The 27,482-nt window shown below is 39.0% G+C and overlaps 1 protein-coding gene across 1 annotated transcript in view; it reads left to right on the top strand.

Moving 5' to 3' along the window:
* The window catches only part of kiaa1549la (KIAA1549-like a), a 116,488-nt gene that overhangs the window by 69,453 nt on the left and 19,553 nt on the right, over positions 1-27,482 (top strand). The window contains exons 10-14 of the mRNA XM_042495435.1: positions 2,433-2,604; positions 7,950-8,110; positions 10,349-10,384; positions 16,200-16,393; positions 26,869-27,014. Of these exons, the coding sequence (XP_042351369.1) occupies positions 2,433-2,604; positions 7,950-8,110; positions 10,349-10,384; positions 16,200-16,393; positions 26,869-27,014 (709 nt within the window). The remainder of the gene's footprint in view (positions 1-2,432; positions 2,605-7,949; positions 8,111-10,348; positions 10,385-16,199; positions 16,394-26,868; positions 27,015-27,482) is intronic.

The following is a 27,482-nucleotide window of genomic DNA, read 5'->3' as shown; positions in this document are numbered from 1 at the left end:
TTAATTTACAGTAATGACATTGTAAAAAATGGGAGCATGCTGGCAACTGCACGCCACTCAGCAGAAATCTCTGCTGTAAAAATACGGCCAAATTCAAACAGTATTGTACAGTTTTTCCAAAATACAACAAAAACACTGTAAATCTTGATGTCTTTTGGAGCCAAAATTACTGATGTGAAATCTAAGGCCAAATTCTAAACAGTAATGTACATTTTTCCAAAATACAATTAAACACTGTAAATCTCAATGTGTTTTGGAGCCAATATTATACTGTAAACGTCACATTCTACTGTAGAATACTGTAATACATTTAACGGTGATATAGTGTAAATACAGTATTATAGTATTGACACAGCAAAAAAAAAATACAGTCAAATTTTAAACAGTAATGTGCAGGCTTTTTTTTTTCAAAATAAAGTAAAACACACAATCTCAATGAACCAGTATTACCCTGTAAACCTCAAACTCCGCTGAGGAATTCTGTAATAAATTTGACGGGAATATACTCTTGTAGTAATTCATGGTAACTAAAGCTGCCAGTAGTTAACTGTAATTTTACAGGAAAATTTGTGGCAGAACACCATATCCTTGCATGTGCAAACCTTTCGGGCAATTAAAAGGTTTCTGAATCTGATATAAAGTGAGACAAATGATGAGTGGACAGAACAAACGGTGGTCCATCACTGAACATGCAGGACAGCTCCACATTCAGCACCCTGGACAGCTCCCTTTTGTGAGCAGGGGCGGTTTTAAAAACTCTCCTTCTCTCTGAGTCAAAAAAAGCTCCAAAATCTAGATAATTATTTTCATAATTGCCTGCAGAGGAGTGCTCATAAATTAGGTTGTCAGAAACATACAATGGAAAGAGAAATCAATGTGCACTTTGCAAAACTGTTTGTGGAAATTAGAGGTGAAATGATTATTTGATTGATTGCTTTGTAATCGATTACTAAGATTGGTTTTCAAGCAAAACTGCCAAACAATCACTCATTCCAGTTTGTTGATTTCAAGGATGTGCTGCCTCTCTTTATCTTATGTGATAGTAAAATGAATATTTGTGGGTTTTTGGGTTTTTGGTCAAACAAAATCAGCAATTTGATGGCATCAAGACGGAGTAGTGGTGTAAATTTTTCTGTTGTTTTATAACATTTTGCAGACCATACACTTCATCACTTAAATAAGAAAATACTCCACAGAGTAAGTGATAATTAAGATAACCATTAGTAATAGCTGTGCAGCTTTTTAAAATATATTTTTTAGGTATTTAATTATAATTCCTTGTTTTGAAAATGTTATCTCGTCGCATGTTAGAGTATCTTTGAAAGGGTCAACAAAAAGGTTTCTCATAGCTTTCCCTGCTTTGCCACACAATCTCAAACCTTCAAACATAATAAATAAAAATTCAAATTATTTAATAATTATTATAAACAATCATTTCATTCACGCTAAACAGGTAGGAAACTGGTAGAAACAAGTGGCTGCAAGTAGAATTTCATTGTTTACTGAAATGAAAACAATTGCTGGCAGCGATAATTATGGAAAAATATCATGGCACAGCACGCATGAGAAAATAACATATATTTTATTTGGTTGTGCTGCTCAGAGTGAGAATGGTCATGTAAAATAAGGCAATGGTGACATTTGATTGAGTTAACAGTAGTTTGGGGTAAAGATTATGAGTTGAAAGTACCTCAATTGCAGGCACTCACAAGCACAGAAGAGCAAAGGTTTGTGTGTATGTTATTTTCTGTTTGTGTCAACTCCCGACCCAGTCTTCCATGTTGAGCAAATTAAAACAACGATTGACTTTCGCTGGGCTTTTTGCCTCGCACAACCTCAAGGTTTTATGGGAGGTCACAGATGACCAGTTTAATAGCTGCAGAAATGGCGGCGACTGGAAGAGGCTTACAGAGCAGGGGGGTTGTAGAGAGGGGAAATATCATCCAGCCATTTAATACCACACATCCCTTCTTTTTATGACAAAATCAAATTACCAGACTTGATTAAACCGCACGACGTGTTCGTCAAATTAAAAAAAAAAAGTGTTTGATGTATGATGAAAGGAAATTGAGATTTCAAGTGACTCAGTTATCCTCGAGTGTCTTCCCCAAGTGCAGTTATCTTGCAGCAAATGGTTCGTCATGATCAAAGCATCCGAGCCGATTCAGAATTTTGATTGGGCCACTGTAGATGTGGCAGCGATTTTTAATCTGTTGGTGTGGAGAGATAAAGGATCGAGTATTTAATCTGGCTACAAATGTTATGTTGTGTTGATGTTCTCTATCTTTAAGATAAACTGTGGCTCTTTTGAACAAAATAATCTATAAAGTATTTGTATTTATATGACGTGCATATGCATCCTTAGCAAAACTTTTCTAAACAAAATGCCGTTTTCTACTTGAGATGTTAGACATTTTATTTAACTTTTCCAGATGGTGAGCATACGACGACTGCCTGGTCCCAAGAACCCAGCAGAGATGACCTACTACGCCCAGCTGAACGGAGCACCCATCACTGGATCCAATGCTGCCAAGACCCTGAGCAGTCTGGACTCGCAGACCATGGCTCTGACACTGGGATACTTCGTACAAGTGCAGGCTGAACGTAAGCTTGTTATCTTACTGTGCCATACTATGTTACATAAGTATTTAACATATGTGTTAAAGACCAAGAAAGTCAGGCAAAAGAGACACAACAGGTGTTGTTTTCCAAAATGCCAAAGTATAAACGTTAATGCGTTAATCGCAATGCTATAACATTCAATTCAGTTCAGTTCAGGGCATTTCATTTTAATGTTCAATTCATTTCAGTTCAATTTTCAGTTCAATTCAATTCAATTCAATTCAAATTCAAGTTTCAATTCAATTCAATTCAATTCAATTCAATTCAATTCAATTCAATTCAATTCAGTTCAATTCAATTCAACTCAATCCAATCCAATCTAAAACATTATAGGGTTCAGCTTATAGGAAGGTCCATATATAAATAAATAAATAAATAAATGTATATAAATAACATTTTATAGTGAATCAGGCATTTACATACAGACAAGAGCAACAGTGGCTTAAACCTCACTGAGCTCAGTATAGGGTTGACTAGAGCCAAAATAACGGCATTTTCAGATTTTACCACCCTACACACACATCTGTAAATCAGCTTTCCTATTACAGCAGAACAAGTGGGAACAGCAACATTTGGTTTGCACTAGAACTTCGAGAGGCTTTCAGCAGCAGCCTCATACTGCAGTCAGTCTCTGCAAGATGACTTTTTATAGTGACGCTGCAGATGGGCAGTATACAGAGGCGTACAAAAATCTCTAAAAAGCAAGGTCTTCAAAGTCTGCATACACATACTGAATTTATGAGCCAACATGTTCTCACATAACACATTTTTTGTTTTTTTGTGGATGATCCCAGCTGACATTCCTGTCTTTAAGAGGCTGTACTGAGCTGAGTTGTGTCATATGAAGCTAGACCCAAAGAATCCAGTAGTACCAACTTTGTCATGACTAGCTTCTCAGGAAGGGGGCAGAATAGTGCTTGAAAGCTAAATTTGGCAAGGAAAAATGCATGACATCTTATCTCAAGATATCTGAATGAAAATGACCCATGAGTCTCCCATTCACACACATGCCCACCTTATGCTAGTCCCATGCAGTTTTGGGAAAAAACATGCAGTTTTTTGCATGTAGTGTAAATCTGTTATTTCCGCCTATTCTTTTTGAATATTTCTGTATATGGGGGTCCTAAACAGTCTTGAAATTGTTACCACCTATGAGCTGAGCAAGTAAAAGTCAACCACTTTCATGTTTTAGACATAATAAATGCTATCCTGAGAGGTTCACCTGGCTGCCCAGGCAGCTCAGTTTATTAATTCCCCCATTAGTATTTGAGTATTTAGGTTACCTTCATCGTGATTAAACACAGCTTATATCAGCCTTTTGTCTGCATTTGCCACTGTCCCACTTTTTTTTCCCACTTTCTATCATCCATGGGCATCCAAACAGTATTGAATCCCACTTTGATTCAATTGTCTTGCCGGGCTCAGTTTGGCATTGAGGACTTGCTGAACAATAGAGAATATTTAAACTTTTATTCACATCTAAAAACTCCAACCCAAGAGGGAAGCCACACTACCAGCACTATACCATTCAAAAGCAGCTGTCTTAATGGTGACAAGTTTCTGGAAACGAGTCTCTTTGAGATTGGGACCTTAAGCGAACATCACAATTAGCTGTAAATAGTTTTTCTTGCAGATGCACATAAAACTGTTTCTTCACTGAGAAATTGGTCAGCAAATCAACCTGTAAAATGAAAAATTGTCATTTTCACATAATATTCTTTGTACAGATTGAACAAACAAAATGTAGTCTGTTAATTGGTGAGCTTTAGAGATGCTAGTAGGTGGTTTTGTTAGTTTCAGGAGAGCTGGGGTGCCTGTTCCCCCTGGTTTTAGTGTCTAAACATCTAAGCTAAGATGATGAGCTGGTGGATTTAGCGTCATATTTAGGATCAGCTTTTAGTCTTCTCATCTAACTCCTGGTAAGCGGAGCAGTGTATTACTTATATTAATTACTCTAATGTCTCTAATTTAATGCATAGCTTTTTTTTGTTGAAATGCAAAAAAAAAAATTAGCACTATTTATTCACATTTTCTGATTTACACAAGCTATTAAAACAGTCAGCATAAAATAGGACTCTTCTGTTTGCCTTTTGCATATTTATACACATATTTATACAGATTTTTCTTTCCCATATGTTTTTTTGCATCAAGCTATTATGCAAATGGTTGTGCACATATGTGCAAATACATCTTATAGATGCGCAGGCAACTCACAGAGTGTATTTCTCATTCAGCAGCTGCACTGTATAGACATTAGACTGCCGAAAACATTCCCAGTGTAACAAGGGTTTATCTCTTTAACTGGAGCGTAACAGCCCTTGCTCACAGTGACATTGTGCAGCCTTTGGGTTTTCCATACATTAGCATAATGCCCTACAGTATGTATCCAATAAAGCTTAAGAATATCAATACAAATTCAAAATCTAGGATTGTTTTTCCTCACTTATCTGACGTAAAGTTCAGAAGGTTGGAGTTGTATTTGTGAGGCAGATATTCATAGTGTAGCTGCTGATGAGGACAAAGTGTTCCCTCTCACCTTTTCTACCTCATATTCCCCCAGAATCTAAAATTAACAAACTGGAGCGATATCTACGAACGTCAGCGGCCTTCACAGCTCCTCTTAACACTCAGGCTGAGAACTGAACACAGTGTTCTTGTTGAATTAAGTTTTTTTGTCTTAACAGGCTCGGTGGGAAAAAAAAACTGCATTAGTCCTTCACATGAAAACAAATCACTTTGGCACACTCTTCTGTGTAAGTGGAGCTCAAAGGAAGAAGTTATTAGGAAGCTATTCGAATGAAAAGTTCAAGCAAGGTTTTCATGTTGTATTTAAAAGCATGATGCAGATATCAAGTTATTTTGGCTTTATTGTGCAGTTTTTAATTGAATAGATCAGAGTTTGGGATATATGGTTCATTTTCTTTCTTTCTCTCTGAGAGCAAGATATGAAGATTTACACCACTTTCATGTCTGTGCACTAAATAAAAAGCTACAGCTGGAAGATGGTTAGCTTAGCTTAGTATGAGGAAACAGGGGAAACAGATGGCATCACTCTGTCCAAGGGCAAAAATCTGCCCCCAGCACCCAAAACAAACAAAAAACTAAAAGTAAAGTAGTAAAAGTAAAGTCTATTTCCTTCACAATGCATATCTATATTAATCATGAAAATTTAACTAAAAAAATCTCATCACATGCTCCAAATTTATGATAAATGAAAATTAAATTGCTGTGTAAATTACCTTAATTAGAATCAGTTTTATTGTTTGTTAGACCTAATACCTTACTTTAGACTAATGTGCATCTTCACTAAAAAGAGCACTGTCCTTTACTGCCATATCTAATATTTAATATTTGATTGATGTTTAATGCTTGCATATTTAAGGGGAATATTGAATCTAAAAGATAAGCATTAAACTTTTTTTCCCTTTTTTTTTTTCAAAAAGCCTGCAGGTGAGTTTGCAGGATTTTTTCAGCCCTGTATCGTGTCTCCAGTCTTCCTCTCAGGTTGCAGGTACATCCTCTGCCTATCAGAGGGTCAGCAACAGCAGATTATAACCTGAGAGGCAAAACCACGGGCATATTAATGCATGCAAATCACCCTCTGCTGATCTTAAAGAAATACTTTACCCCTCTAATGATCATTATTATTTCAGTTACTCACTAATCCAAATCTCATTCATCCAGCCAAATGCTCTCTACTTCCCAAAAAAACAGCCCTTTTCATCAGGGGACCAGATGGAAAATGATACTTATCTATGCTTTCTTCAAAGCCAAAGTCCATTGACAAAAACAGTAATTTTGCCTCGCTGAGCACTGAAGCTGCTGCTCTACCGCTGTTCTGATCAGTTACTGTAGTTTGTGTTGTGTGACTTTGGTGTTTTAAAGGGTTAGTTTGGACTGAGCAAAGTCACAGTAAAACAAAGTAACTAGCTGGTTTACTGGTGTTAGACCTGCAGCTCCTGTGTTCAGCAAGGTAAAATTACTGTTTTTGTTAATGAATTCTGGCTGTTAAGAGAGCATAGACTTACATAAACTACAAACTTTTAGTTCACCTCCCAGTTGGAAGAGGCTTTCAGTCATCAAGAATTTTCTCTGTTTTTGGATTCTTCATTGACCTGAGGCAAGCAAGAAAAACAAAGTGTTCTTCATGAATTCAACATAACACAAGACGAGTAATTGATATACAAATGATCATTAGGGGGGTAAAGCATTCCTTTAAGCTTGTTGCTCTGGGCCACAGAAATAATTGAAGGTGACTCCAAAGAGTGTTTAAACATTTTAATCAGCTCCTCTTTTCCTTTATCTAGATTTCAACAGATTTGTCGACAGAAGCGAGTTCTGTAAATCTAACTGAAACTGTAAAAATGAGAGGGATGAGAGGGATTTTGAAACATGAAGAGGACATGTCCCCCCATCACCAGAGGAGATTATGCCCTTGTTTGTACAGATTAAACAAACCAGATTTTAAGTGTTTTAGTTTTAGCTTTAGGGGTGCAAAAGGTAGATTTTTGTTTTAACCTGAGCTAAACCGATAACCTGCTGGCTCGGGCTCCATACAGCAGCACACAAACCGGAGTTCCTGTTAAAAAGGAAAGAAATGCATTGAATTCATTTATCTAAAAAAAGGCCTTAATTGGTATTAAAATGACTTAAATTAATCTTTCAAAAGTCTTAAAAATGCTCAAACGGGATTTTTATGAATTTATGTTGCATCATAAAATCTCAAAATAATTGGTAACATCTATTTATTTTGTTAATAATTTAATAAATTCCTTTTCTTAAATTCATCATGTTGGGAATCCAAGCAGTTGAATCTCACATGCAGAGCGAAAAACACAAAATCGTCAAGGAATTTCCCTCTTTGGTTGGAAAATCAAAAAGATACTTTTATGATCATTTAATATATTCACTGTCTTCCATGTGTTTAACCCAAAAAATGTTTTCTTTTTTTCAGTTTTGATAATGTAACATTTTCATGATTTAATCATTTTGGCAAAATAGAATTGTCTTCAATTTTGGTTACAAGAACATTTGTCTCAAACTTCATTCTGACTTAATTTCTTAAAAAGTGTTAAATCCAACTTGCCTTAAACTGCAGGAACCATGAATACAAACATTAGAGTGGGATCAATCACATCCAAATCTAAAAAAAAAGAAAGCCTGCAAGAAAAAAAAAATCCAAAATGTCACATTACTCTTTCAGGTGTGTACAATTGCTGATCTGATTTTTTTGTTCCTGCAAAGTTCTTTTTAATCACTGAAGGGTCATTTGGATGTTAAACTGCTCAGCACAATCAAATACTGAGGAGAAATATGTATGTTTGCAGCTGTGGTAAAGACGCCGCCAAGTAACCTGTGGATCATGGCGGTCCTGACGCCTCTCTTCCTGCTGATGGTGGTGATCGGCATGGTGGCCTTTATTTTGTGTAAGAGAAACAGAGTCATCTTCAAAACTGGCGCCTTCAGGAACTTCAAAACCCGCTCCAAGGTAAGACTGTCCACCCAAGTTGTCCTCCTTTCTCCTGCTTTTGTTCACTGCCTTTTCTTCTCATCTTCTTTTTTTTGTTTTTACTTTTTACTCTTTATTCTTCCTGTTTTTCTTTCTTTCTTCTACTATTAGTAATAAAAATCATCCTTTCTCTCTGTGCGTAAAATCTCACCCCAAAATATTCAAACATCAATGCTTCACTTTAACCTATCCCAAAAGCCAGTTCTACAACAAAAAGATGACATAACCTGATTCTGAATGAGTGACGTATAACAAAGCAAACCAATTGTGTTAAGTTGTTTCTCCAGGTCAAAAATATGTAATCCGATCTGTGCGGGCTTCACTCATTTGTTTTCTCGCTGCCCGATAGCCCGTGGTCATTACTAATCATGCATGCTCTGAAGACTAATCGGGCGGGAAGAAATGGGCAGGGCTCAGTGTACTGGAAGTGAACCTCAGGGTAATGTTGGCCCTTTCACAATAATAGCGCTCAACATCAACTCATTTGACGTTAAATGAAAATCAATCATTTCAAATGAGCATGTGTGGAATAGATTGCCACCAGCTGGTTTGATCAGGTCGGATTGTTCTCCCGGACACAGCGCGACGCACGACGCCAGAACAGCAGCTGCTTGTGTCACTGCAGTTAGTGGAGTGGTAAACAAGCAATAAGCCGGCCAGCCTCGTTTGTTCTGGAGAGGCTCTCGACTCGGCTCGGCTTTGTTCAGAACTCCATAATCTTGGCGTGTGTTTCACATTAGATTTCATGATTAGACATCCACTCCAGGGAGAATTCCTGCCATTGGCTAAACATGCACTCTGGTTGAGGTCTTATTCAGGTCAAGCTGTTCACACAAACTTTTGATACCCAGTGAAGGAATCTCCCTAATGTTATGAATAAACCAAAACACAGAATATTTCTGTCCCTGCATCAAAGAAAGACTTACAAGCTTTGACCATCAGTAAACTATTCCCAACTCAACTGAGCAGTAGTAAAAAAAAAAAAATGTCTCTGCAAATATCTGTTCAATGTTTCTGATGCTCCTGATCGAGCAAGCAATTATACATTTTTAGAGTACATACTGCATTATGAGTATGTACTCATAATGCAGTGCTGCAGTGGAGCAGTATAGTGTTTTGATGCTTTAGTAATTGATGTTGTAGCTTTAAACTGGGGATTCTAACCAGCTTTCTGATCAAATGCAGATATATTAAAGGGACAGATCACCCTCAAATCAAAAGTATGTATTTCTCCTCTTATCTGTAATGCTATTTATCAGTCTAGTTTTTTTTTTTTTTGGTGTGAGTTGCAGTGTTGGAGATGCCCGCCTTCTCTCTAATATAATGGATTTAGGTGGCACTTAGTTAGTGCCAAAAAGATACATTTGGAAAAACTCAGCAGTAGTGTCTCTTTCTAGAAATCATGACCTGGTTACTTGAGATAATCCACAGACCTTTTTGTAAGCAGTTTCATGTATGATGTGTTCAAGGGCCATCTGACATTCCATAATCCAGATATAATTTCCTTTTCAACAGTTCTGGCGGTGATAAATTTTTAATTTTTGGTAACTTTCAAAGAAAAAAATGTGCCTTCCAAACCCCCCAGGCCTGCAGGATTGTAAGGTATATTTCATTAAAAATCACCAAAAATTTCTGAAGAAAAAAAAAAAAACGAAATTTTTTTTTGTTAAACATTTTAAAAGTAAATTATAGACAAAAAAATGGCAAAGATTTTTAAAAGAATGGTGTGCTTTCTTCAAAAATCAGCACTAAATAAATACAAAAAACAGTCGTGTAGAGTTGTATACCCCTCCTCTAAGCCAAAAAAAAGTCCCTTTCCACTGCCTAATTATTATTTTTTTTGAAACGATGCGCTCTTTTTGCACCACCACCTCCCCTCTCATAAGTAATGAGAGGGGAGGTGTTCCTTTGTCATATATAATTATTCAGTTGTGATTCTGTTCTGAACGCTTTGTTTTTTAATAATATATAATTTAAAAAGCTATTTAATAGAAATAAAAAAAGAACCAAACTCATTGAGAAGTCATTTTAATGTAAAATTGTGTATGAAACCTGGATATAAATAAAAGTAGGAGTGATGGCATTGGATGCATCTTGTCCTTTCCTGTCCTATCCTATCCTGTCCTGTCCTATTTTATTATTTTGCATTTTACTCTGTATTCTGTTATTATGTTAGCCCCTCCCTGACTTTATCCCTCTAACTCTCTCCCTGTTTAGACCTCATATCGAAGGGAGGGCAGTTATCACCACCAGGTATTCACTAGACACTGGTTGGGTGGATTACTGACGAATGATGAATGATAATGCATCAATGAACGAATGAGTTACGGCACTGTTTGCTGATTCCGACTGATTGATTGTGTACAGCTGCCCTGCTGGTTATTTATTCCTGTTTGTGCTGCCTGTTGTTGTTGCTGGGTAAATCTCTGCATGTGGCTACTGTGCTGTGGACATGACTTATTCCACCATCCTCATTGGCTATGGGAGATCAATAAGAGGAGAGAGGAGGGGGGAGGTGAGGAGAGGTGGAAAAACTATAACAGGGGTGTAAAATTCACAAGCACGTTCCTTCACTTTTTAAATTGTTTGGGTTTGAGTCAATGGACTGAATTAACAAGGACAGGTTAGCTCGTAAAAACAGGCAAATGAGCTGAGTTCTGCCGGCTGTGAGAAGTCATTTTTAACCGGGGCTCATAAACATGAATAGTGGAAGGGAAGCTCAAAACCTGCGAACCAAACCAATCTATTTTTATTTTGTAGCATCCGTAAAAAGTGACTCAAGCCTGTGTCATCAGCCGAGACAGCCTTTCTGCCAGCTCCTTTCCCTTTCAAGCCAGTCGTTTTATCCTCTCAGAGGAAGCCACTCTCACCCCACAGTGGCTCAGCAGGAGCCCTGCACGGACCCCCAACCCAGCTCTTTTTTCATATGAGGTTCTCCACTGAATTATGTGCTTTATCATGGTTAGACCCAAAGCAGAGCAACGGCCACAGACAACGGATAAAAAAAATGCTAAGACGCTTTGAATTACAAAGAACCATGGTGAGGCCATGCTTGTGGTTACTGTTGCTGTGGTGGAGCATGTCACCTGATTTGCAGGTTATTTTAGTCCAACCTTTCCCATCCTCATCCCTTCAGAGGCAAAGTGAGGTGAGTAAAGGATGGAGGGACTGCCAGGATGGGTTTTGTGATGGAGAAAATGGCGTAAACACCAAAATATATGTACATGATATCCATGCTTCACTGCATCTGCTTATACTATAGTATCAACCACCATTTAAAATCAGAGCTCTAAGGTATTGTTTGCTTTAACAATCCTTTGTAAACATTTAAAGTTACTTATGTTGTGTTTTACGAGAGAACGCATCAAATATTAAAGAGTCCCGAAATGTGTGATTTCACAAGTGGTGCCGTGAGGCTACAATCACTGCTCTTATCCGCAGCGGTGTTTACCCTCTTCCACTCCCAAACAGTGGCAAGCATGAGCAAACGAGATAAATATTTCACACATGGATTAGGTTTAGGAAGAGCTTGTGGCACTGCTGGCAAACTGGAGTTAGTTGATCAAAGCAAAGGTTAAAAATGTTCTCAAGTCTTAATATGAGACTCACATGTCCACATAAGCTTTGAGTGAACACTGGTTGCAGTAATTGGTCGTACTGTTCACTTCAACTACCTTTTACTGCGTTTTTATCGTTTCCTTTAAAAAAGAATGCCAATAGCAGCCTCCATGATAATTGCATGTTTTTTATGATGAGGGAAAGATCATCTTTTGGATTATAATACACACTTTTGGGGACACAATCCCTGTAAAAATGTTGTTTCAGTAAAAACCAGCAACTTTTCATGCCATGAGAACTCCTTGTGAAAACCACTTTTCATGGCACTATCCCCGCTGGTATAACAGCAGCAAGTTGCTACAAAAGACCCACATTTGGTGCCTATAAATCCACTGAAATGATGAACAGTTATGACTCAATCACAACTAAAAAACCATCTCATCTACAAAATTACTTTAGACTTTAGAACTGTTGATGTGATGAAGATGAAAGGTGCAAATGTAACATATTTACAGTTTTAAAAAAATGTACACCGCCAACAATGTCTTCTGGCAACTGGTCTGTTAGACCTCAATATGCAAATTAGGGGCTGGTGGACTTGTGGACTTAGTGCATCCCATCATATGAATACTAACCAGACCTCAGCAGAATAATAGACTCAATCAAGTTGATCTACTATCTGCATTTGTGTGTCTGTATGCATGCAACCTGCTCCAAACCCACTCAGCCATCAGTCACCTTGCAGATAAAGCTGCTGATCAATAACTGTGGTTTAAATTGGGTCTGCATGTGTGTTTAAGCATTAAAGAAAGATTCTGCAGAGTCCGGCCGACTTCATCACTCTGCACTTCTGCTTTGCAGCCGGAGCATTCTTCAAAATGGCTTTTCCTCCCTCTGTGCCTTCTTGTATAGGCGTGAAAGCCTCAGATAGCCGGCTTCTATGCCGAGTACAATAGAGGTGGAATCAGCAAAAGTCAAAGCAATCCATTTTTCATTTGTGAGATGTTCAATGAAAGTACAATGCAGTGGCTGCCATTTAAAGGACTCGAGGTATTTAGCATTTTGCTGCATCATGCCCCGTACCTGCCCCAAGAGGAGTTTATCTAACCGGTGCAGCGTCATGCTGATGTGCATCCCAGTCCACCCTGCTGTGTGTCTTATTTTGCTTCTTCTCAAATGCACCTACTGTATTCTTTGGGATGTTTTTTTTTTTGCATGCAACTCTGTGGCTCGCCCCCACCATTCGCCCTGCTAGAGCTGAATTTAAATCAATATGGCCGCAGGGGGAATAGAGCATATCTTGTCCATCTGCTGTACCTCATCAAGCTGCTGTTGGCTGTTTCTCTGAGTTAAAATTAGACGAGAGGAGAAGCTTCTGTCTGATAGTGCAGGCAAGGAAAACAAGTGCAGATAATTTGGCGGTGCAGCGGGGTCGAGCTCGCAGTCACTTCACACGACATCTTTCAGTAAAAGAAATGGTCGGGCCCTGTGTCGCTGTCTCTCTTCTCTCCCGCTCTTTTATTCCGTCACTGTTCTTAATGGACGTGGACAAAACCGCCATCCATCTCTGACAGGCTGATCAGAGGTTCGCGCCGTACCACGGGCGGCAGCCAATGTCTTCATTAAACTGAGCTGCTCACAAAAGATGAAAGATGGCCATTTGTTAAGTCAACATGCTGTCAGTGGATGGTGGAGGAGAGGATGAGGTGGTGCTGGAGACGTGGAAAAGAGAAGAAGAGACAAATAAAAATGAAGAGCAGACAGACGAAGGAAAAGACCTTGAGCCAGCGCTGTAAAATACAAGTCATGAGAATGTCAGGCGCACTTTTCAAGGTTACACCTCCGAGCCCTGTCATTTCTGAGAATCCATACTGTCTCCATGCATGACTGCCTTCACCCATCAGCCACTGAATGATGCATCTTTACCGTCAATGTGCGATGAGCGTCAGGTCATCACTGTCAGCTCAACACCTCTGACACTATGTTTGCTTCTAAATAATCTATACACATAATGCATAACGGTGGAGGGATATATTTGGAGCGATTTAAATCGCCTCCCTCTCCTGTTACCCTTTGTTCGCTCGTCATAAGCACACAGCACGAGGCCATAGGCAAATGAGTGTTTGCACTCTACATACATCTTTCACACGATGGAGTCACAACTGTCATCATACATCACTTCAGCGGGTAAAAGGTGCACGCACAATCCATATATTCATGCTGTGTGGAGGAGGCCCATCCCCTTGCTCTCACTCTCTCCTCTGTGTGCGTGTGTGTTTCATATGTATCAGTTTCCCGATGCTCAGCCACGGCTGCATCCACGTGCATTGGAGCTAGTGCATGGCACAGTGGTGTGTATGACTAATGAATTATTAACCATGCCGTCAGCCGGATGCCCATGCTGCCTAACCTCACATGCACTCTGCATTTAGCATGCATCATCAAATGCATTAGGCGTCCCATTTTAGAGCCGCTCAAAATAGAAAAGGGGAGGAAAAAAAAAATCAGGGTTTCGTCTGCTTTGTTGTGTAACCTAAAAAGGGTCTTTCTCCCCCTAGTTCTCTACCCCGTAAATTGAAAGGCATTTAGCAATACAAAGAATGTGTCCAAGCCTGGGAGGCTTTAGCAAAACGCATCTTCTGCTGCCTTTCTCTCTTTGTCTCTTCATGCCAAAACCCCTGACTTCAAAGGTGCTGTTAAGCTTTATTATTTATTTCTTTTCCAACTTTTTCATTATGCCAGCCGTGGTGCTCACAGGCTGATAAAAACTGGTTCCGGGAGGGAGGTTCATCCAATTACCTTTATCTGAAATGGAAGCAACGCTTATCTGGAGGTTTTTCTTTAATATTCAGGAGACCATGTCATGTTCGCTGTAAGCAACTCTGTCATCCGTTCAACTGTCCGGTGCTTCAGCTCGGCTGAGAATCTAAATGCGTCACTTTGAAGGGCCTGCTGTTGATCAGATCAGAGTTTCAACAGACTTAATCCATTTGTTGCTTTTATTGCTGCTGTACTAAAAGGTGGTTTGCAGTGTTTTTTGTAAGCCATTCAAATAAAACCAATCCCATATCAAACTTAGATTCTAGATATTTATTTGCTTGGGCACTTTGCTTTCAGTTCAGCCAAAACCTATGATAAACAGGAAACCTGAATCCACACAGCAGCTAAATATTTATGAGCCTAACTGTTGGAAGAAATCTTATGATTGTGACTCCAGCTAGTATCAAAAAGAGCACCCACTTTTTGCTAGTGGTAGAAAGGTAAAAGTACTAAAGCAACAATGTAAAAATGCTACAAGTTGTTTTTCAAGTACAAGAAAGGAAACATTAAAGCAGCACTTAAAGTAACAAAAGACTCACTCATGTTTAAATACTACATTTCACACGTCACACAGATGTGCCTATAGACGTGGTCTAAACATCTACAAGGTTTTTCCCTTGCAGTATTTTAACATTCAGACACCATGGAGTCTTATTACATGCCTGCATGCATGTACCATGGATGAATCATTCACTCATTATTACATTCTCATAATTTAATAGTATTCAAACATTATTTTCTACAAGTATAATCACCTAAATGTTCTTTCATAATCAAAGTATTCATTATATAGTGCTCTACTATTTCATGTTATATATATGGTTTGTTTTTTGCTAATATTTCTTTAGTGAGTTTTAGTATATCCATAGCTAGATGCCTAACAGTTCACTTGAAAAAAAAAATAGAAAGGCAGAAATAAAATCAAAAAAGAAAATGGGATGTGTTACTTGGACCCTTGTCCTGAAATTCAATTAGCTGGAATTGTTTTTATATACAATGAGGCCCAATGCAACTTCAGCTCCTACAAACAGGAAGTTATTTTGGGGATATTGTAATTTTTCTCAAATGTCTTGAGAAATTACATTCACACAATTTGCATCTGTCCGCTGTTGTGTGCTTTGATTGTTGAATTTATCTTGTGGCTGCATACCAATGTAAGACTCATTCATCAATGTTAGCCACAGCTGGCTATGCTTTGCTGTGCTGCTCTGAAACATGATGTAAGTGCTCTATATCTTTTGCAGCTGCTTTATCACTCATTGCTCATTACTGTGGCATATAAATGACACTGACTTACAGCATTTTCATAGCACTCATCAGCCTGTGCTATGAACTAAAGATGAAAAATTTGGAATTCACCTGTATGTGTTGTTGCCTTTTTCCCGTCTTTGCATGTGCTTAATGTTCTGAAAACAGCTGCTTCTTTTAATGCAACCTGTTGCTTTTGGTCCATCAATCCAACAGTCAAGCTAAGAACAAAAGGTATAAACACAAGAAATACCTTTTTTCTGAGTTATTCTGCTATGCTTTAGGACTGCAAACACTGAGTTCATCTCCTCAGCCAATCAGATTGCAAGCTCCGAATTCAGTTCCTGAGTGGATTGATCTAAAAGCTGCAGCAACTTTGACCTCGTGAAAATCAAGCGATTTTCTGACTCCTGGTTTGTGTGTTATCTTTTTTCCCTGCCAGCCTGTCCAGGGCTTTGACTATGCCAAGAAGCACATGGGTCGAACAGGTGATGAGGCCATCTCTGTTACCAAGGAGACGCTGGTGCTGGGGCTGCCTGTACGAGATGCTCCGCTGTCACTGTCACTGGATAAGAAGGTCCACCAGGATGGGACCGCCAGCAAGAGGCCTCCATCTGCTGACATACACAAAGGAGGGTAAGACAGCCACTGTCTGTTTGCTTGAATGCATTATTATTTGTTTTGGAGCAGCGTAGTTTAATGCAGTAAAGTAGTTCACAGTTTGGATGTTAGTTGACATGTCAGATATGTTGAAAAACATACATTAATACTCTCTCTGAATTCATTAGGATGTGGCAGGTTGTTCATATATCACACAAAAAACGTGATAATACTAGTAATACTTGTAATAGCAGTGGTACAAGCTAAGGGAATTAGAGAACCCATTATTTTGGGGGGGATGTTTTTCTTAAAAAGGACCAAGTTTAAAGCAGTATTATTTTTTTTCATTACGAATTTGACATATTACACCCTTAAGCTGCTTACTGTACACTGTATACAGAGATACTCGACTTGCTTTGCTTGAGGGCCACTTATGCAAAATGACAGAAGAATAGGGGCCAATCGCAGCAGCCCCATACAGGTTTCTAGGATTTTAGGACATTTCTAGGATTGTAGGACATTGGGTGCTTATAGGACACTAGGACCTAAGCTCTATTTTGATGCTGTTGTATACAATCTGGCACCTTGTGCATACTTAGTAAGTACGAAAACAATTCCCAGTGTGAACCACTTTATTTTGAATTATGAAATGGTTGGGGGGTCACCCTGCACTCTATCGGGGGCCAGATTGACCCATGGGCTGTAAGCTGAGTGTCACTGCTGTATTCAGTCTATGATTAGCTATATCAATGAAAACTTAAGCAAACTATTGCCTATTTACATTTCCAGTGGACTTGTAAGTTTAGGAGTTCTGGCAACCTGATGAATTTTTTATTTTAGTCCAGTATTCAACCTCCTTTTACCTCTGTGTTGGTCTCCACCATCTAGCTCTTTATCTGCTAAATGCTCCAATATGTTCACCCGCTAGCTCGCTAACTTTGTCATTTAGTGCAGGACAGTGTACACTACAGCAGATGATAGAGATTTTTAAAAAATGTTTTTACTGTAAATAGCAGCCTGCTGCTGGAAACATGTTTGATGAATGGAGTGACACTGAAATAAAACACTACTATTTTGGCAGTTAAAAAATCTTACAAAAAAAACAAAACAGAAAAATGCTCGGTAAAGCAGATGGAGTAGGGTGACATTTTTGGGTGTTTGTCACGACCATGGACTTTACAAATGATAGGTAAGTTGTATAAAAATTCACTCATTTAGTTGTCATTAATGTTGAAATAAGCTATAGAGACCAAAACTATTTTTTGTACCAGGCTGTGAACATGTTTCTTTCTGGTGTAAAGTTGGATGTTTTAACAGTGGGGTTTATGAAGTTTGGCTTCTGGAGCCCGGCTTAAGTGGCTATTTCAGGAACTGCAGTTTTTGGCACCTCCTGCTTTCTTAATTTTTCGCCAAAATGCTCCATGTTTATTTTTCCTTCGCCCTTGCAATTGCACACATCACAGCTGTGAGGGTCCAAGGAAAGAGGGATGTCATATGCTGTATGTGAGGCCAATTGTGATTTATAAATAAAACTGACTTCACTTGACTAGTGTATCAGTCTCAACGCCATTAAAACGAGCCCTTATTTGCATGTCACTACATGCAATTTGTATTTTCAGTGTTTCCAAATAGCTTCTTGTTAACACTTCAGATCAACTCAATCTGTCAGAGGCGGCCCCACTTACTGTTGGCTTCTCTCTGGCTCAACACAGCAATGCACAAACAAACACTGATGTCTCGTCCTGCTGAAAAGCTCGGGGTTGTCGCTGGCTTGTTCACCGACTGAAACAGCTGCTCGAGAACGTTGTGGCTCCCCTTCACGAGGCCTCCAGCTGGGAACAGTATGTCTGATCAGCTCATTATTTCAACCCTCTACCTGCGCTGGATCACAGGCTAAATGGATGGTTGTCACGACCGACAACTTTCACGCTAGACAAGTCATCTGAATCATTTTTCATATAAAATATATGAATTTGGGGCAGCGCGGTGGCTTTGTGGTTAGCACTGTTGCCTCACCGCAAGGGGGTCCCTGGTTCGAATCCCGGTCGGAACAGGGTTCGGTCCGGGCGGGGGCCCTTCTGTGCGGAGTTTGCATGTTCTCCCCGTGTCTGCGTGGGTTCTCTCCGGGGTCTCCGGCTTCCTCCCACAGTCCAAAGACATGCAGCTCAGGTTGATTGGTGACTCTAAATTGCCCTTAGGTGTGACTGTGAGCGTGTATGGTTGTCTGTCTATATGTGTCGGCCCTGCGATGGTGTGGCGAACTGTCCAGGGTGTACCCCGCCTTCTGCCCGCTGTGAGCGGGGGGTGTGTCTCCCCCCCCCCCCGCGACCCTTACGAGGACAAGCGGTTACAGAAAATGACTGACTGAATATATGAATTTGTGCAGCTATTTAAATTAACACTGACCAAAAGTATACAGCACGGTGGTGCAGTGGTCTACATATCAGTGTCGGTTTTCTTTGGTTTCTCCGGCTTCCTCCCATTGTTAGCCCAGCACCCACTTTCGTGTGCTCACCTGTTTTTTCTGATAACTTAAGATCCAGACATTCAGGAGGTTTTTACCAAGAGACTTATTATCCACAGAGGTCTCCTACGTTCCAAATCAAACAGACCTGGTGAAAACACTAAATCACTTTCATGTTAAAAAAGTGTTTTTTCTAATGCTGTTTCACTCATTACTGAGGGGCTGACAACAGCTGACGCTTAAACACAAAAAACATATGTGGCCCTCTCTAAAACCAGAGTTTAGTTCGTCATTTCTGGGCTACTGTAGAAACAGGGATATGAATAAATGAAATAAATAACCAAGACAGTTGGAAATCCCAAATCTTTGAAAAAATCTAAATTATATTTGCAGTGATTAGGCTTGGAAACTTTACACAACACCACTTTTCATATTTAACTGCTCCAGACTCCGAAGTTTTATTCAAACCCTAAACTGTTTCATCATACTGCTGACATTATAATACATAATTAATTTCAAATATAGATGTTTGGAAAACAGCCTGCTCATTGGCATCATCCATTTAGCCTGTGATCCAGCGCAGGTAGAGGGATGAAATAATGAGCTGTCCAGACATACTGTTCCCAGCTGGAGGCCTCGTGAAGGGGAGCCACAACGTTCTGGAGCAGCTGTTTCAGTCAGTGAACAAGCCGACGACACAACCCCGAGCTTTTCAGCAGGACCAGACATCGATGTTTGTTTGTGCATCACAGTGTTGAGCCAGAGAGAAGCCAACAGTAAGCGGGGGCCGCCTCTGACAGATTGGCAAGATCTGAAGATAAGTCCAGTGTTAACAAGAAGCTGTTTGGAAACACTGAGAATACAAAATGGATGTAGTGACATGCAAATCTGGTCAAAACAAATGACTAGGTTTGTAGAACTGCCATTTTTAACAGTGCTGAGACTGATACACCAGTGATGTGCGCTGTTGCAAGAGCAAAGGAAAAATAACCGTGGAGCATTTTAGGATGAACAGATAATTGTAATAGTAATTTTGAGCAGTTAACAGCTGTCTGAGCCACGGTCTGACGCGTGTATGGTGGTGGGCTGGAGAGGTTTCCTTTATGTAAAAAGAGGCTGTGAATGCTAACAGGTTATATATGCAAATGACTTTCTCTCCTTCACCGATGAACAGAAGGTTGTCAACATTTGGAACAGATTTTATGACAGATTTGACACCAGAGATGTAGGATAAAAAGAGAAGTGATCAACAAGTGTTGTGTACTGCAAAAAAAACCCCAACAACCTTAAGTCTTAATAAGATGAAATATCTTAAATCATGGCAATATATGTTTGTTTTTGGGGGGGCTGTTTTGTCCTTTTGCAGCATTTTTGTGCAGTGTAGCTGTGCTAATTTTAAGATATAATTCCCAAACATATAGCCTTATTTTAAGACAACGGCACTGATATTTGCTATTGCACATTGAGAAAATAACTCTTGAATCGTTTATCTAGGCAGATGTGCTTTCTTTTAGCCTAGTTTTCAGATATCTGTGGTTCTTTGAGACAAGATATTTAACCAGTAACAAAAAATTTTGTAAAAGAGAAATTTTCCTGTTTTTTTGTTGTTTCTTTAAAAATAACATTTCCCACATTTTATTGCTTTTTACCCCCTAGAGTTGCTGGAATTGATTCACACAACCAGTTTAAATAATCCAATAATAGATCTGCTGGACCTCACAGGCTAGCTGTGTAATCTCATGTGAACACTGGAGCCACTGAAGTGTGTCACATTCTCCTTTATATATATATATCTCATCAGTATTGCGCTGTCTAGCAACTGTCATTATCAGTTTAAACCATCTGAGTCACTATAGCTGCTGTGGAAAAGCTGCTCTATAGTGTCCAACATGACTGTTCTAATCAAGTAAATGATCAGTTGAGTAAGATGTTGCACAATGGTCAAAATGGTCAACACAAATTACTGCAAGCAACAGAAATAAGTTTTCTGATGGCCATTTAAAGTAAATTCCATATTCAAGTACTCAAATGAAATTATCGAGTACTCAAGTACTCGCACGAACAAAAATCTAATGTAGGTGTGGGGTCATAAAGAAAATAACAGCCAAGTGAGATTGTGGGTAGAGGTCAGGTTTAGCCCTCTGCGCTGCACAGATTGTTACATGGCTTGAACTGTACATTCATTCAGTTTATTTTGTCCAAGTTCTTCCTAACATCACTCTCGCACTCGGTGACCATCGTGCCTGTAATGTTAGATCAAATAAAAATGTTGAACGTTATTCGCCGCTGCACACATCCTTCATTTTTTGTGATATGGATCTGTGCAGATATCCATAGACAGTAGTTACATTACTGTGTCCCATTTCATGATAATGATATTATCGCGATATCTATAAAACATGTAATTTAAAAATAAATAACTGAATTTTAAAAATAAAATAAGATAATGATGATGATGAAGATGATGACAATTAATAATAATAATAATAATAATAATAATAGTTATTATTATTATTATTATTATTAAGAAACACTGCATTATTTACAAGATATTATAATATGTGTATTATATTGACATGATACCAGTGTTTAATTTTTGAGTATTTTGGTTACTATCAGTGCCAGTATATAGCGACACTCCTAAGTATAATATAATATATATATATATATATATATATATATATATATATATATATATATATATTTTTTTTTTTTTTTTTAATTATGTTTTTTTTATTTACAAAGCAAATTGTGAGCAACTGAAGTCATAACTGAGCTCACGCTCATCCCGACTCTCTACAGTGGCATCCATTATAAAGTAACACCCATAAATCGGTTTAGAAATCATATTAAAAAAATAGATGCTCCTCATAACTTCAGATCTTGTCTCACAGTCATCATTTCAGCATCAAAGTAATGTCTGTACAGTTTTCAAGATATTTTTTGTCATATGCACAACAATTACAGAGAGGCAGTCTTTGGCATTGAAAACCTTAGATCTCTGGCTCCCTCCCCCTCGCCCCACACATTTTTAAACACGTGGATGACATGAAATAAGATAGTTTTTCTTTCTTCTTGCTGCCAAATTCTGCACACACTGACTGACTCTCAGGGGAGGAAAAACTTACAAATCCATTAGATAGTGTGCAGATAATTATCTTCAAGAAAATAATGTCTTTAAAAGGAAACATGGCTGATGTCCCCTTGACCCGAACATTAATTTGATTTTAGTTTTGGTACTTTAATTTTACTCTCACAGCTAGAGCACAGAATAGTTTAAAACTTCAATTCAAAGTTGAGCGAAAGATTTTGATGTTGTTTGAAAGGTTTTCATGGTCTGCCATTTTGTAATCAGGGGACAAAACAAACATTGATTTCAAAAAAAGATCCTTGTGAAAACCTTGACTATCAGCTAAACAGACATTTGTCCTCACTGAGAAGCTGATGTGAACTGTGTTTACTGGATAGTCTGAGATAGCATAAGATAAACAAATCTGGATGATGGATATTGTAAAAATTTAGGATGCATTTGACTGCTGCTAATCTCCCCGTTTTATGTAATTTGTTTCAAAGTGGCATTTGATTTAGTGCAGTCTTTCCCATATTTTATGTCTTTTTCAACTAGTCAATGTTCTCTTATCTTTTTTGTTACCGTCTCCTATTTTATATGCATGAATGATGAATGTAATTTGTAACCATCTGTTGTAATCACACAGTTTTAAATGCATTTAACAAAATGTGAAAAACGGTCTTTTTCTCAATAGACCTCACTAGGATTATGAGTTCTAATCTATTTAATATGTTCTACGCATGAAACAGAAAACATTTAAAAACAGAAACATGAAAACAGATTATTTTATTTTTTAATAAACTTCCATTCCCAGACATTCCTCTACTAGAAGCTACACCCACGTGCCCACCCACAGTGTGACATCTTTCCTTCGGGAAGTTTGGAGTCATAAATGAGATGCATGGTGCCTTCTCTCACTGAAATGCAAATTCAGAGAGACACACACAAGACGTTGCCTCATATTATACGCCGCTAAACGAAAAATGAATAGAGGTGGGATTAGTTGTGCTTTGCTTCTCGAGGATGATAAACACATGTATATTTATAACCTTGGCTATAGCCGTGCCAGGGGGAGCCATTCAGTGTAACAATGATGACAGTGTAAAATGCTAGGAGAGCTGGCAGAGTGTGATAATCAGCTTTACTAACCTGTATATATGCACACATATATCTTATAGGGAGCTCTTTCTCAAAAAAGGTATCATAGGTTATTTCGCCACCTGGGTGTTCACTAATTAGGAAATGAGGCAGTATGTTATCCTGTACGTAGTGCAGAGAGGATCAGAATGCAATGAGAGGGACATTTCACACAAAAATACCAACAAAGGATGCAATCATTCTTGACTTTTTAGTGATAACTGAAAAGAGAACAAGACATCTGAGGTGTTAAAGCACATGCTCAAACAGGCTCCATGTTGCTGTCCAAGGAGACAAGAAAAGTGCTCATGGCAATAAAGATAGATGAGTTTGACAAAAAAAAAAAACTAAAATTGTGTCTGAGCAGGGCTGGCAGCCAGCAGCTGTGCCGGGTCTTATGCTGAGTTCCATTCAAAGTCGGAGGCGGGAATTTCTGACTTCCGACTTTCAAACATTATAAATAAATACTAAAAATACTAATATTATAATACTAAAAACAAATATTGTGACATCATTTTACATGCAGAACAAGTTTTACTATATGATAATAGAACTAAATACATGCAAATATACTTTACGTTGCCTTTTAGTTAATTTCTTACCATGAACAATGTACCTCCTGTGCGCCTCGGCGGCTCCATGGATGCTGTCATCGTTTGTGTGACGTCAGACTGCTTAGGGTCAGGGTACATGGATTTGCCCCGAGTTCACAGATGGGGACTCCAAGTTTGAGTGCGTTTCATTATACTTTTTCTAGAAGGGGGTTGGAATATCTCGACTTCAGGCTTTGAATGGAGCACAGCATTGAGGCCCAGACACACCAAACTGACATTAGAGAAGTGGCAACGAAAGCTCCCTGCTGTGACACGTCATAGTGTCTCAGCCAAAAACACACACCAAACCGACTCCCAACCAGCAGATATGTTCTGTGCCTGCATGAAAGGAAATACCTCTTCATACCAGCAGACTGCAGTCAACCAGAAGACCGCCTTTATGCTAGTTAGCCATTTAGCCCATTAACAACACGATCCAGTATTGACAGAACAAAGCATATTTACTGTGTAGCAGTGAGCAACAGCACAAACCATCAGGAAACATTTCTGCTAAAGAGCTTAATGGAGGAAGAAAAACAAATTTACCATAAAAACTTTGTTCTACTTCGCTACCTCTTGACTTAAGCCATTTGTTGACATTCTTCACTTACGTTTCTCTTCTTGTGATCAGTGATTTTATTCACCGACAGGGTCTGTTGCCAATTAAAAATGCTAAAAATAAAGCCAACAAATTACCTAATTAATTGCTTTATATACAACATTTGAGTTATACTACTTGAACACATTTTAATGGATTGCCAATAGAGTTTAAAAGTTGGACTTCACATGCTGTTATTCACTTCTTTTCTTAAATATGTTATGTTTCCCCACGCCACATAGTAATTCAAATGTAGTAAAAATAAGTGAAAAATATGAGGTTTGACTTGCCCTGTAATTCAATTTGCTTTGTTCAAAGTATGCAATATTCACGCTGTTAAACTTGACAAACCATTTTTGAAAAACCATTTAAATATAATGTAACCCAATCTGTACATATTGTGGTGATCAGAAATACTTGAAATGCTAAATTGTCTGCACAAGTAATTTAATTTAGTCTTCTTAAAGTTGTCTCCCAAAACAGTGAGATAACTATCGTGGATGTAAATCAGCTGTGCTATTGTCTCAAGACAATAGGAGTGATGTGATCTGTAGTCTCTGCTTTAAGATGCTTGTTGATGATCTAAAGAAAGTGACACTGTGTTCAAAACAACAGCAATTATTCCAGCTGCACTGCTCACTTGTCTGAGGAAAGAGAAAGGTGCTCACTGAATGCTAACCACAGGGGGAGAGTGGAAGGACGGGACGATTTATTCTGCTCACTGCATCCTCCAGAGAGCAGTTGTGTGAGGCACACCACAAAAAAAGGGAAGCAAGGAGATGAACATTACTTTCCAGCGGTGTGATTATTGATTCTGTTGCTCTTCTTTCTGTCCTTCCCACACAGATTTACATGAAACACACACTACATTTCTCCTCCATCCCTCCGGCTCTTTGCTTAATACCATGACTTTTACTGTGACTCGGCCAGCCATTGACCGCTGCTTAGGCTGCTCTCTCTCTCTCTGTGGTGTGTGTGAATATGTGTGTGTGTACATGTTCACACAGACAGGGTGTTAGCCTCGCCTGTGGCTCTGTAATGTCCGGTCTCGCTGATTTGTGCATCTCCACCACCTGTAGACAGGCCTGTCACGTTGTGTGGCTGCTGCGGCTTACATGCCTCAAGGCTGTGAGTGTGTGTGTGTCTTTTACTCGGTTTTTCGTGCCTGGTGTGTTTGAGGCAAGAACTATACATGTCTTCATACATGTTACTGCATGAGTGTATTTGCTCTTTACTACACACACCTGTGTGTGCAGTTGTTGTTGTGTGTGTGTGTGTGTGTGTTGTGTGTGTGTGTGTGTGTGTGTGTGTGTGTGTGTGTGTGTGTGTGTGTATGTGTGTGTGTAAGTGACATACATGCATACTGAGCTCTTTCCTTCAAAACCTTTGGCTGTTGAACAACCTGCCCAACAAAATGAGGATAGTTGCTGCTGGACTTGTTCTTTATATTTGTCTTGTGTGCTGCTCCATTGTTCTATTTATAAATATAGAAAAATTTGTATGGAAATTATTTTGTTGGTAAAAATGCAAATAACTGTAGGAATTCCCAATAACTGCTTTATCAATAACTGCTTTTTGTTTTATTAATCCTTTCACTTTTTCCCAACTAATTCGGCATTTCAGTGTGGTCAAAGATCTTTCCCAAAATGTGAGAAGGATGTTACAAGCTTTGCCAACATCCATTTACAATAAATTAAAATAACCTAGAGGACTGAGGATGTCTTAACCTGTTTGCCCCAGTGTTATCTTTTCAATTGAATTCAATAATATTCATTGAAATTCAATTCAGTTCAATTCAGTTCACTTCACAAGCCTACATTTTACTGAGAGGGCTTTACAGCATACACCATTCCTCTGTCCTTGGACCCCTCACTGCAAATAAGAAAAACACCCCCCCAAAAAAGTAATAGAAACCTCAAGTAGAACAGCTGAGGAGGGATCCCTCTTAGAGAATGACCAGACATGCAATAGATGTAGTGTGTACAGGACAGATTAACACAATAAAATACAGTTATCCATATGAGAAAATGATGCCTAAAGGGAGAGTGAGCGAAAGAGAATGAGAGAAAACGAGAGTGATAGAGAGAGAGAGGGAGACGGAGACAGAGAGAGCAGTAAGGTTTTATAAAGTGATGAAAATCAATAGTGGACTTTTTTTAATTTCAACTTTCAGGGACTTCTGCTGCCCGAATGCTCACAGCACTGATAGCATCAGAGTTCTTTGGTTGCTTGGCAGGATATCTCTGACAGTTTATAGGATCAATAGAAGAGCAGCGAGCCACAACACACAGAATTTCTGGTTCTAAACATCTGGCCAATTACTGCAATTACTCTAAAGAAAAAGCTGAGAATCACAAAGGAAATTTGGAAAATGAATGAAAAGAAACAGTCACAGAATAAAAACAAGAACACAGTCAAAACAGTCAGACTAAAGATGCAAAGCACATTACTTTGAATTTCATAATCCCGCTGGTTTTCACATTTATTCAGCTGCTTTATACTCCATTAATGTTATTCTTTTTTTACTCATATTTAAAGTGTGTTGCCAGGATTGTGTGTGAGATGATGATGCACTGTTTGTGTACACACTGAAACTCACAAGCCCCCCCTTTCCTTCCTTGCCTCTCTCTGTTGCCATGGATACTACAGCCGGTTGCCAAGCGAGGAGGACGGCTCGGTGTCAAGTAACGGCTCCGGGAAGCTGAACACTAGCAAGAGCTCCTCGGCCCGAAGGACGGCGACCGGCAGCAGCACCAAGAACGGCAAGGAGGAGCTTCACAAGAGGAGCACAAACGGTGAGAAAGAAGGGGGGGGCAAATATGGAGGGGCGGGGGTTAAGAGAGAGAAAAGAAGATGCGGAGAAGGAGAAGATGAGTAAGGAAAGAGAGAAAGGTGACAATGGACAGGCAAAAACTAAATAAAATCTGTCTGTAATATTTTTACCCATCACAAAGTCTGTTATTGGTCATAAACTAGTGTTGTCCCCCCCCCCCCAACATACACACACACACACACACACACACACACACACACACAGGCACTCACACTCACACTCACACCTTCTCAATACTTAACCCAAAGGATAATTAATCTGAGCTCATGAAGTGCACAAGCACAGAGTGAACACAGTGACTCAGCCTGCTGCTGCATCACGTAACTGTCAATGACCACACATACACACACACATACACACACACACACTCCTCACAAACACACACAAACAGCAAACACCACTCAGAACCGAATCAAAAGACACATCTCAG

The sequence above is a fragment of the Plectropomus leopardus genome, chromosome 11 (assembly GCF_008729295.1).
Source record: "Plectropomus leopardus isolate mb chromosome 11, YSFRI_Pleo_2.0, whole genome shotgun sequence".
Lineage (NCBI taxonomy): Eukaryota > Metazoa > Chordata > Actinopteri > Perciformes > Serranidae > Plectropomus > Plectropomus leopardus.
This window is presented reverse-complemented; position numbering and strand designations above follow the sequence as displayed.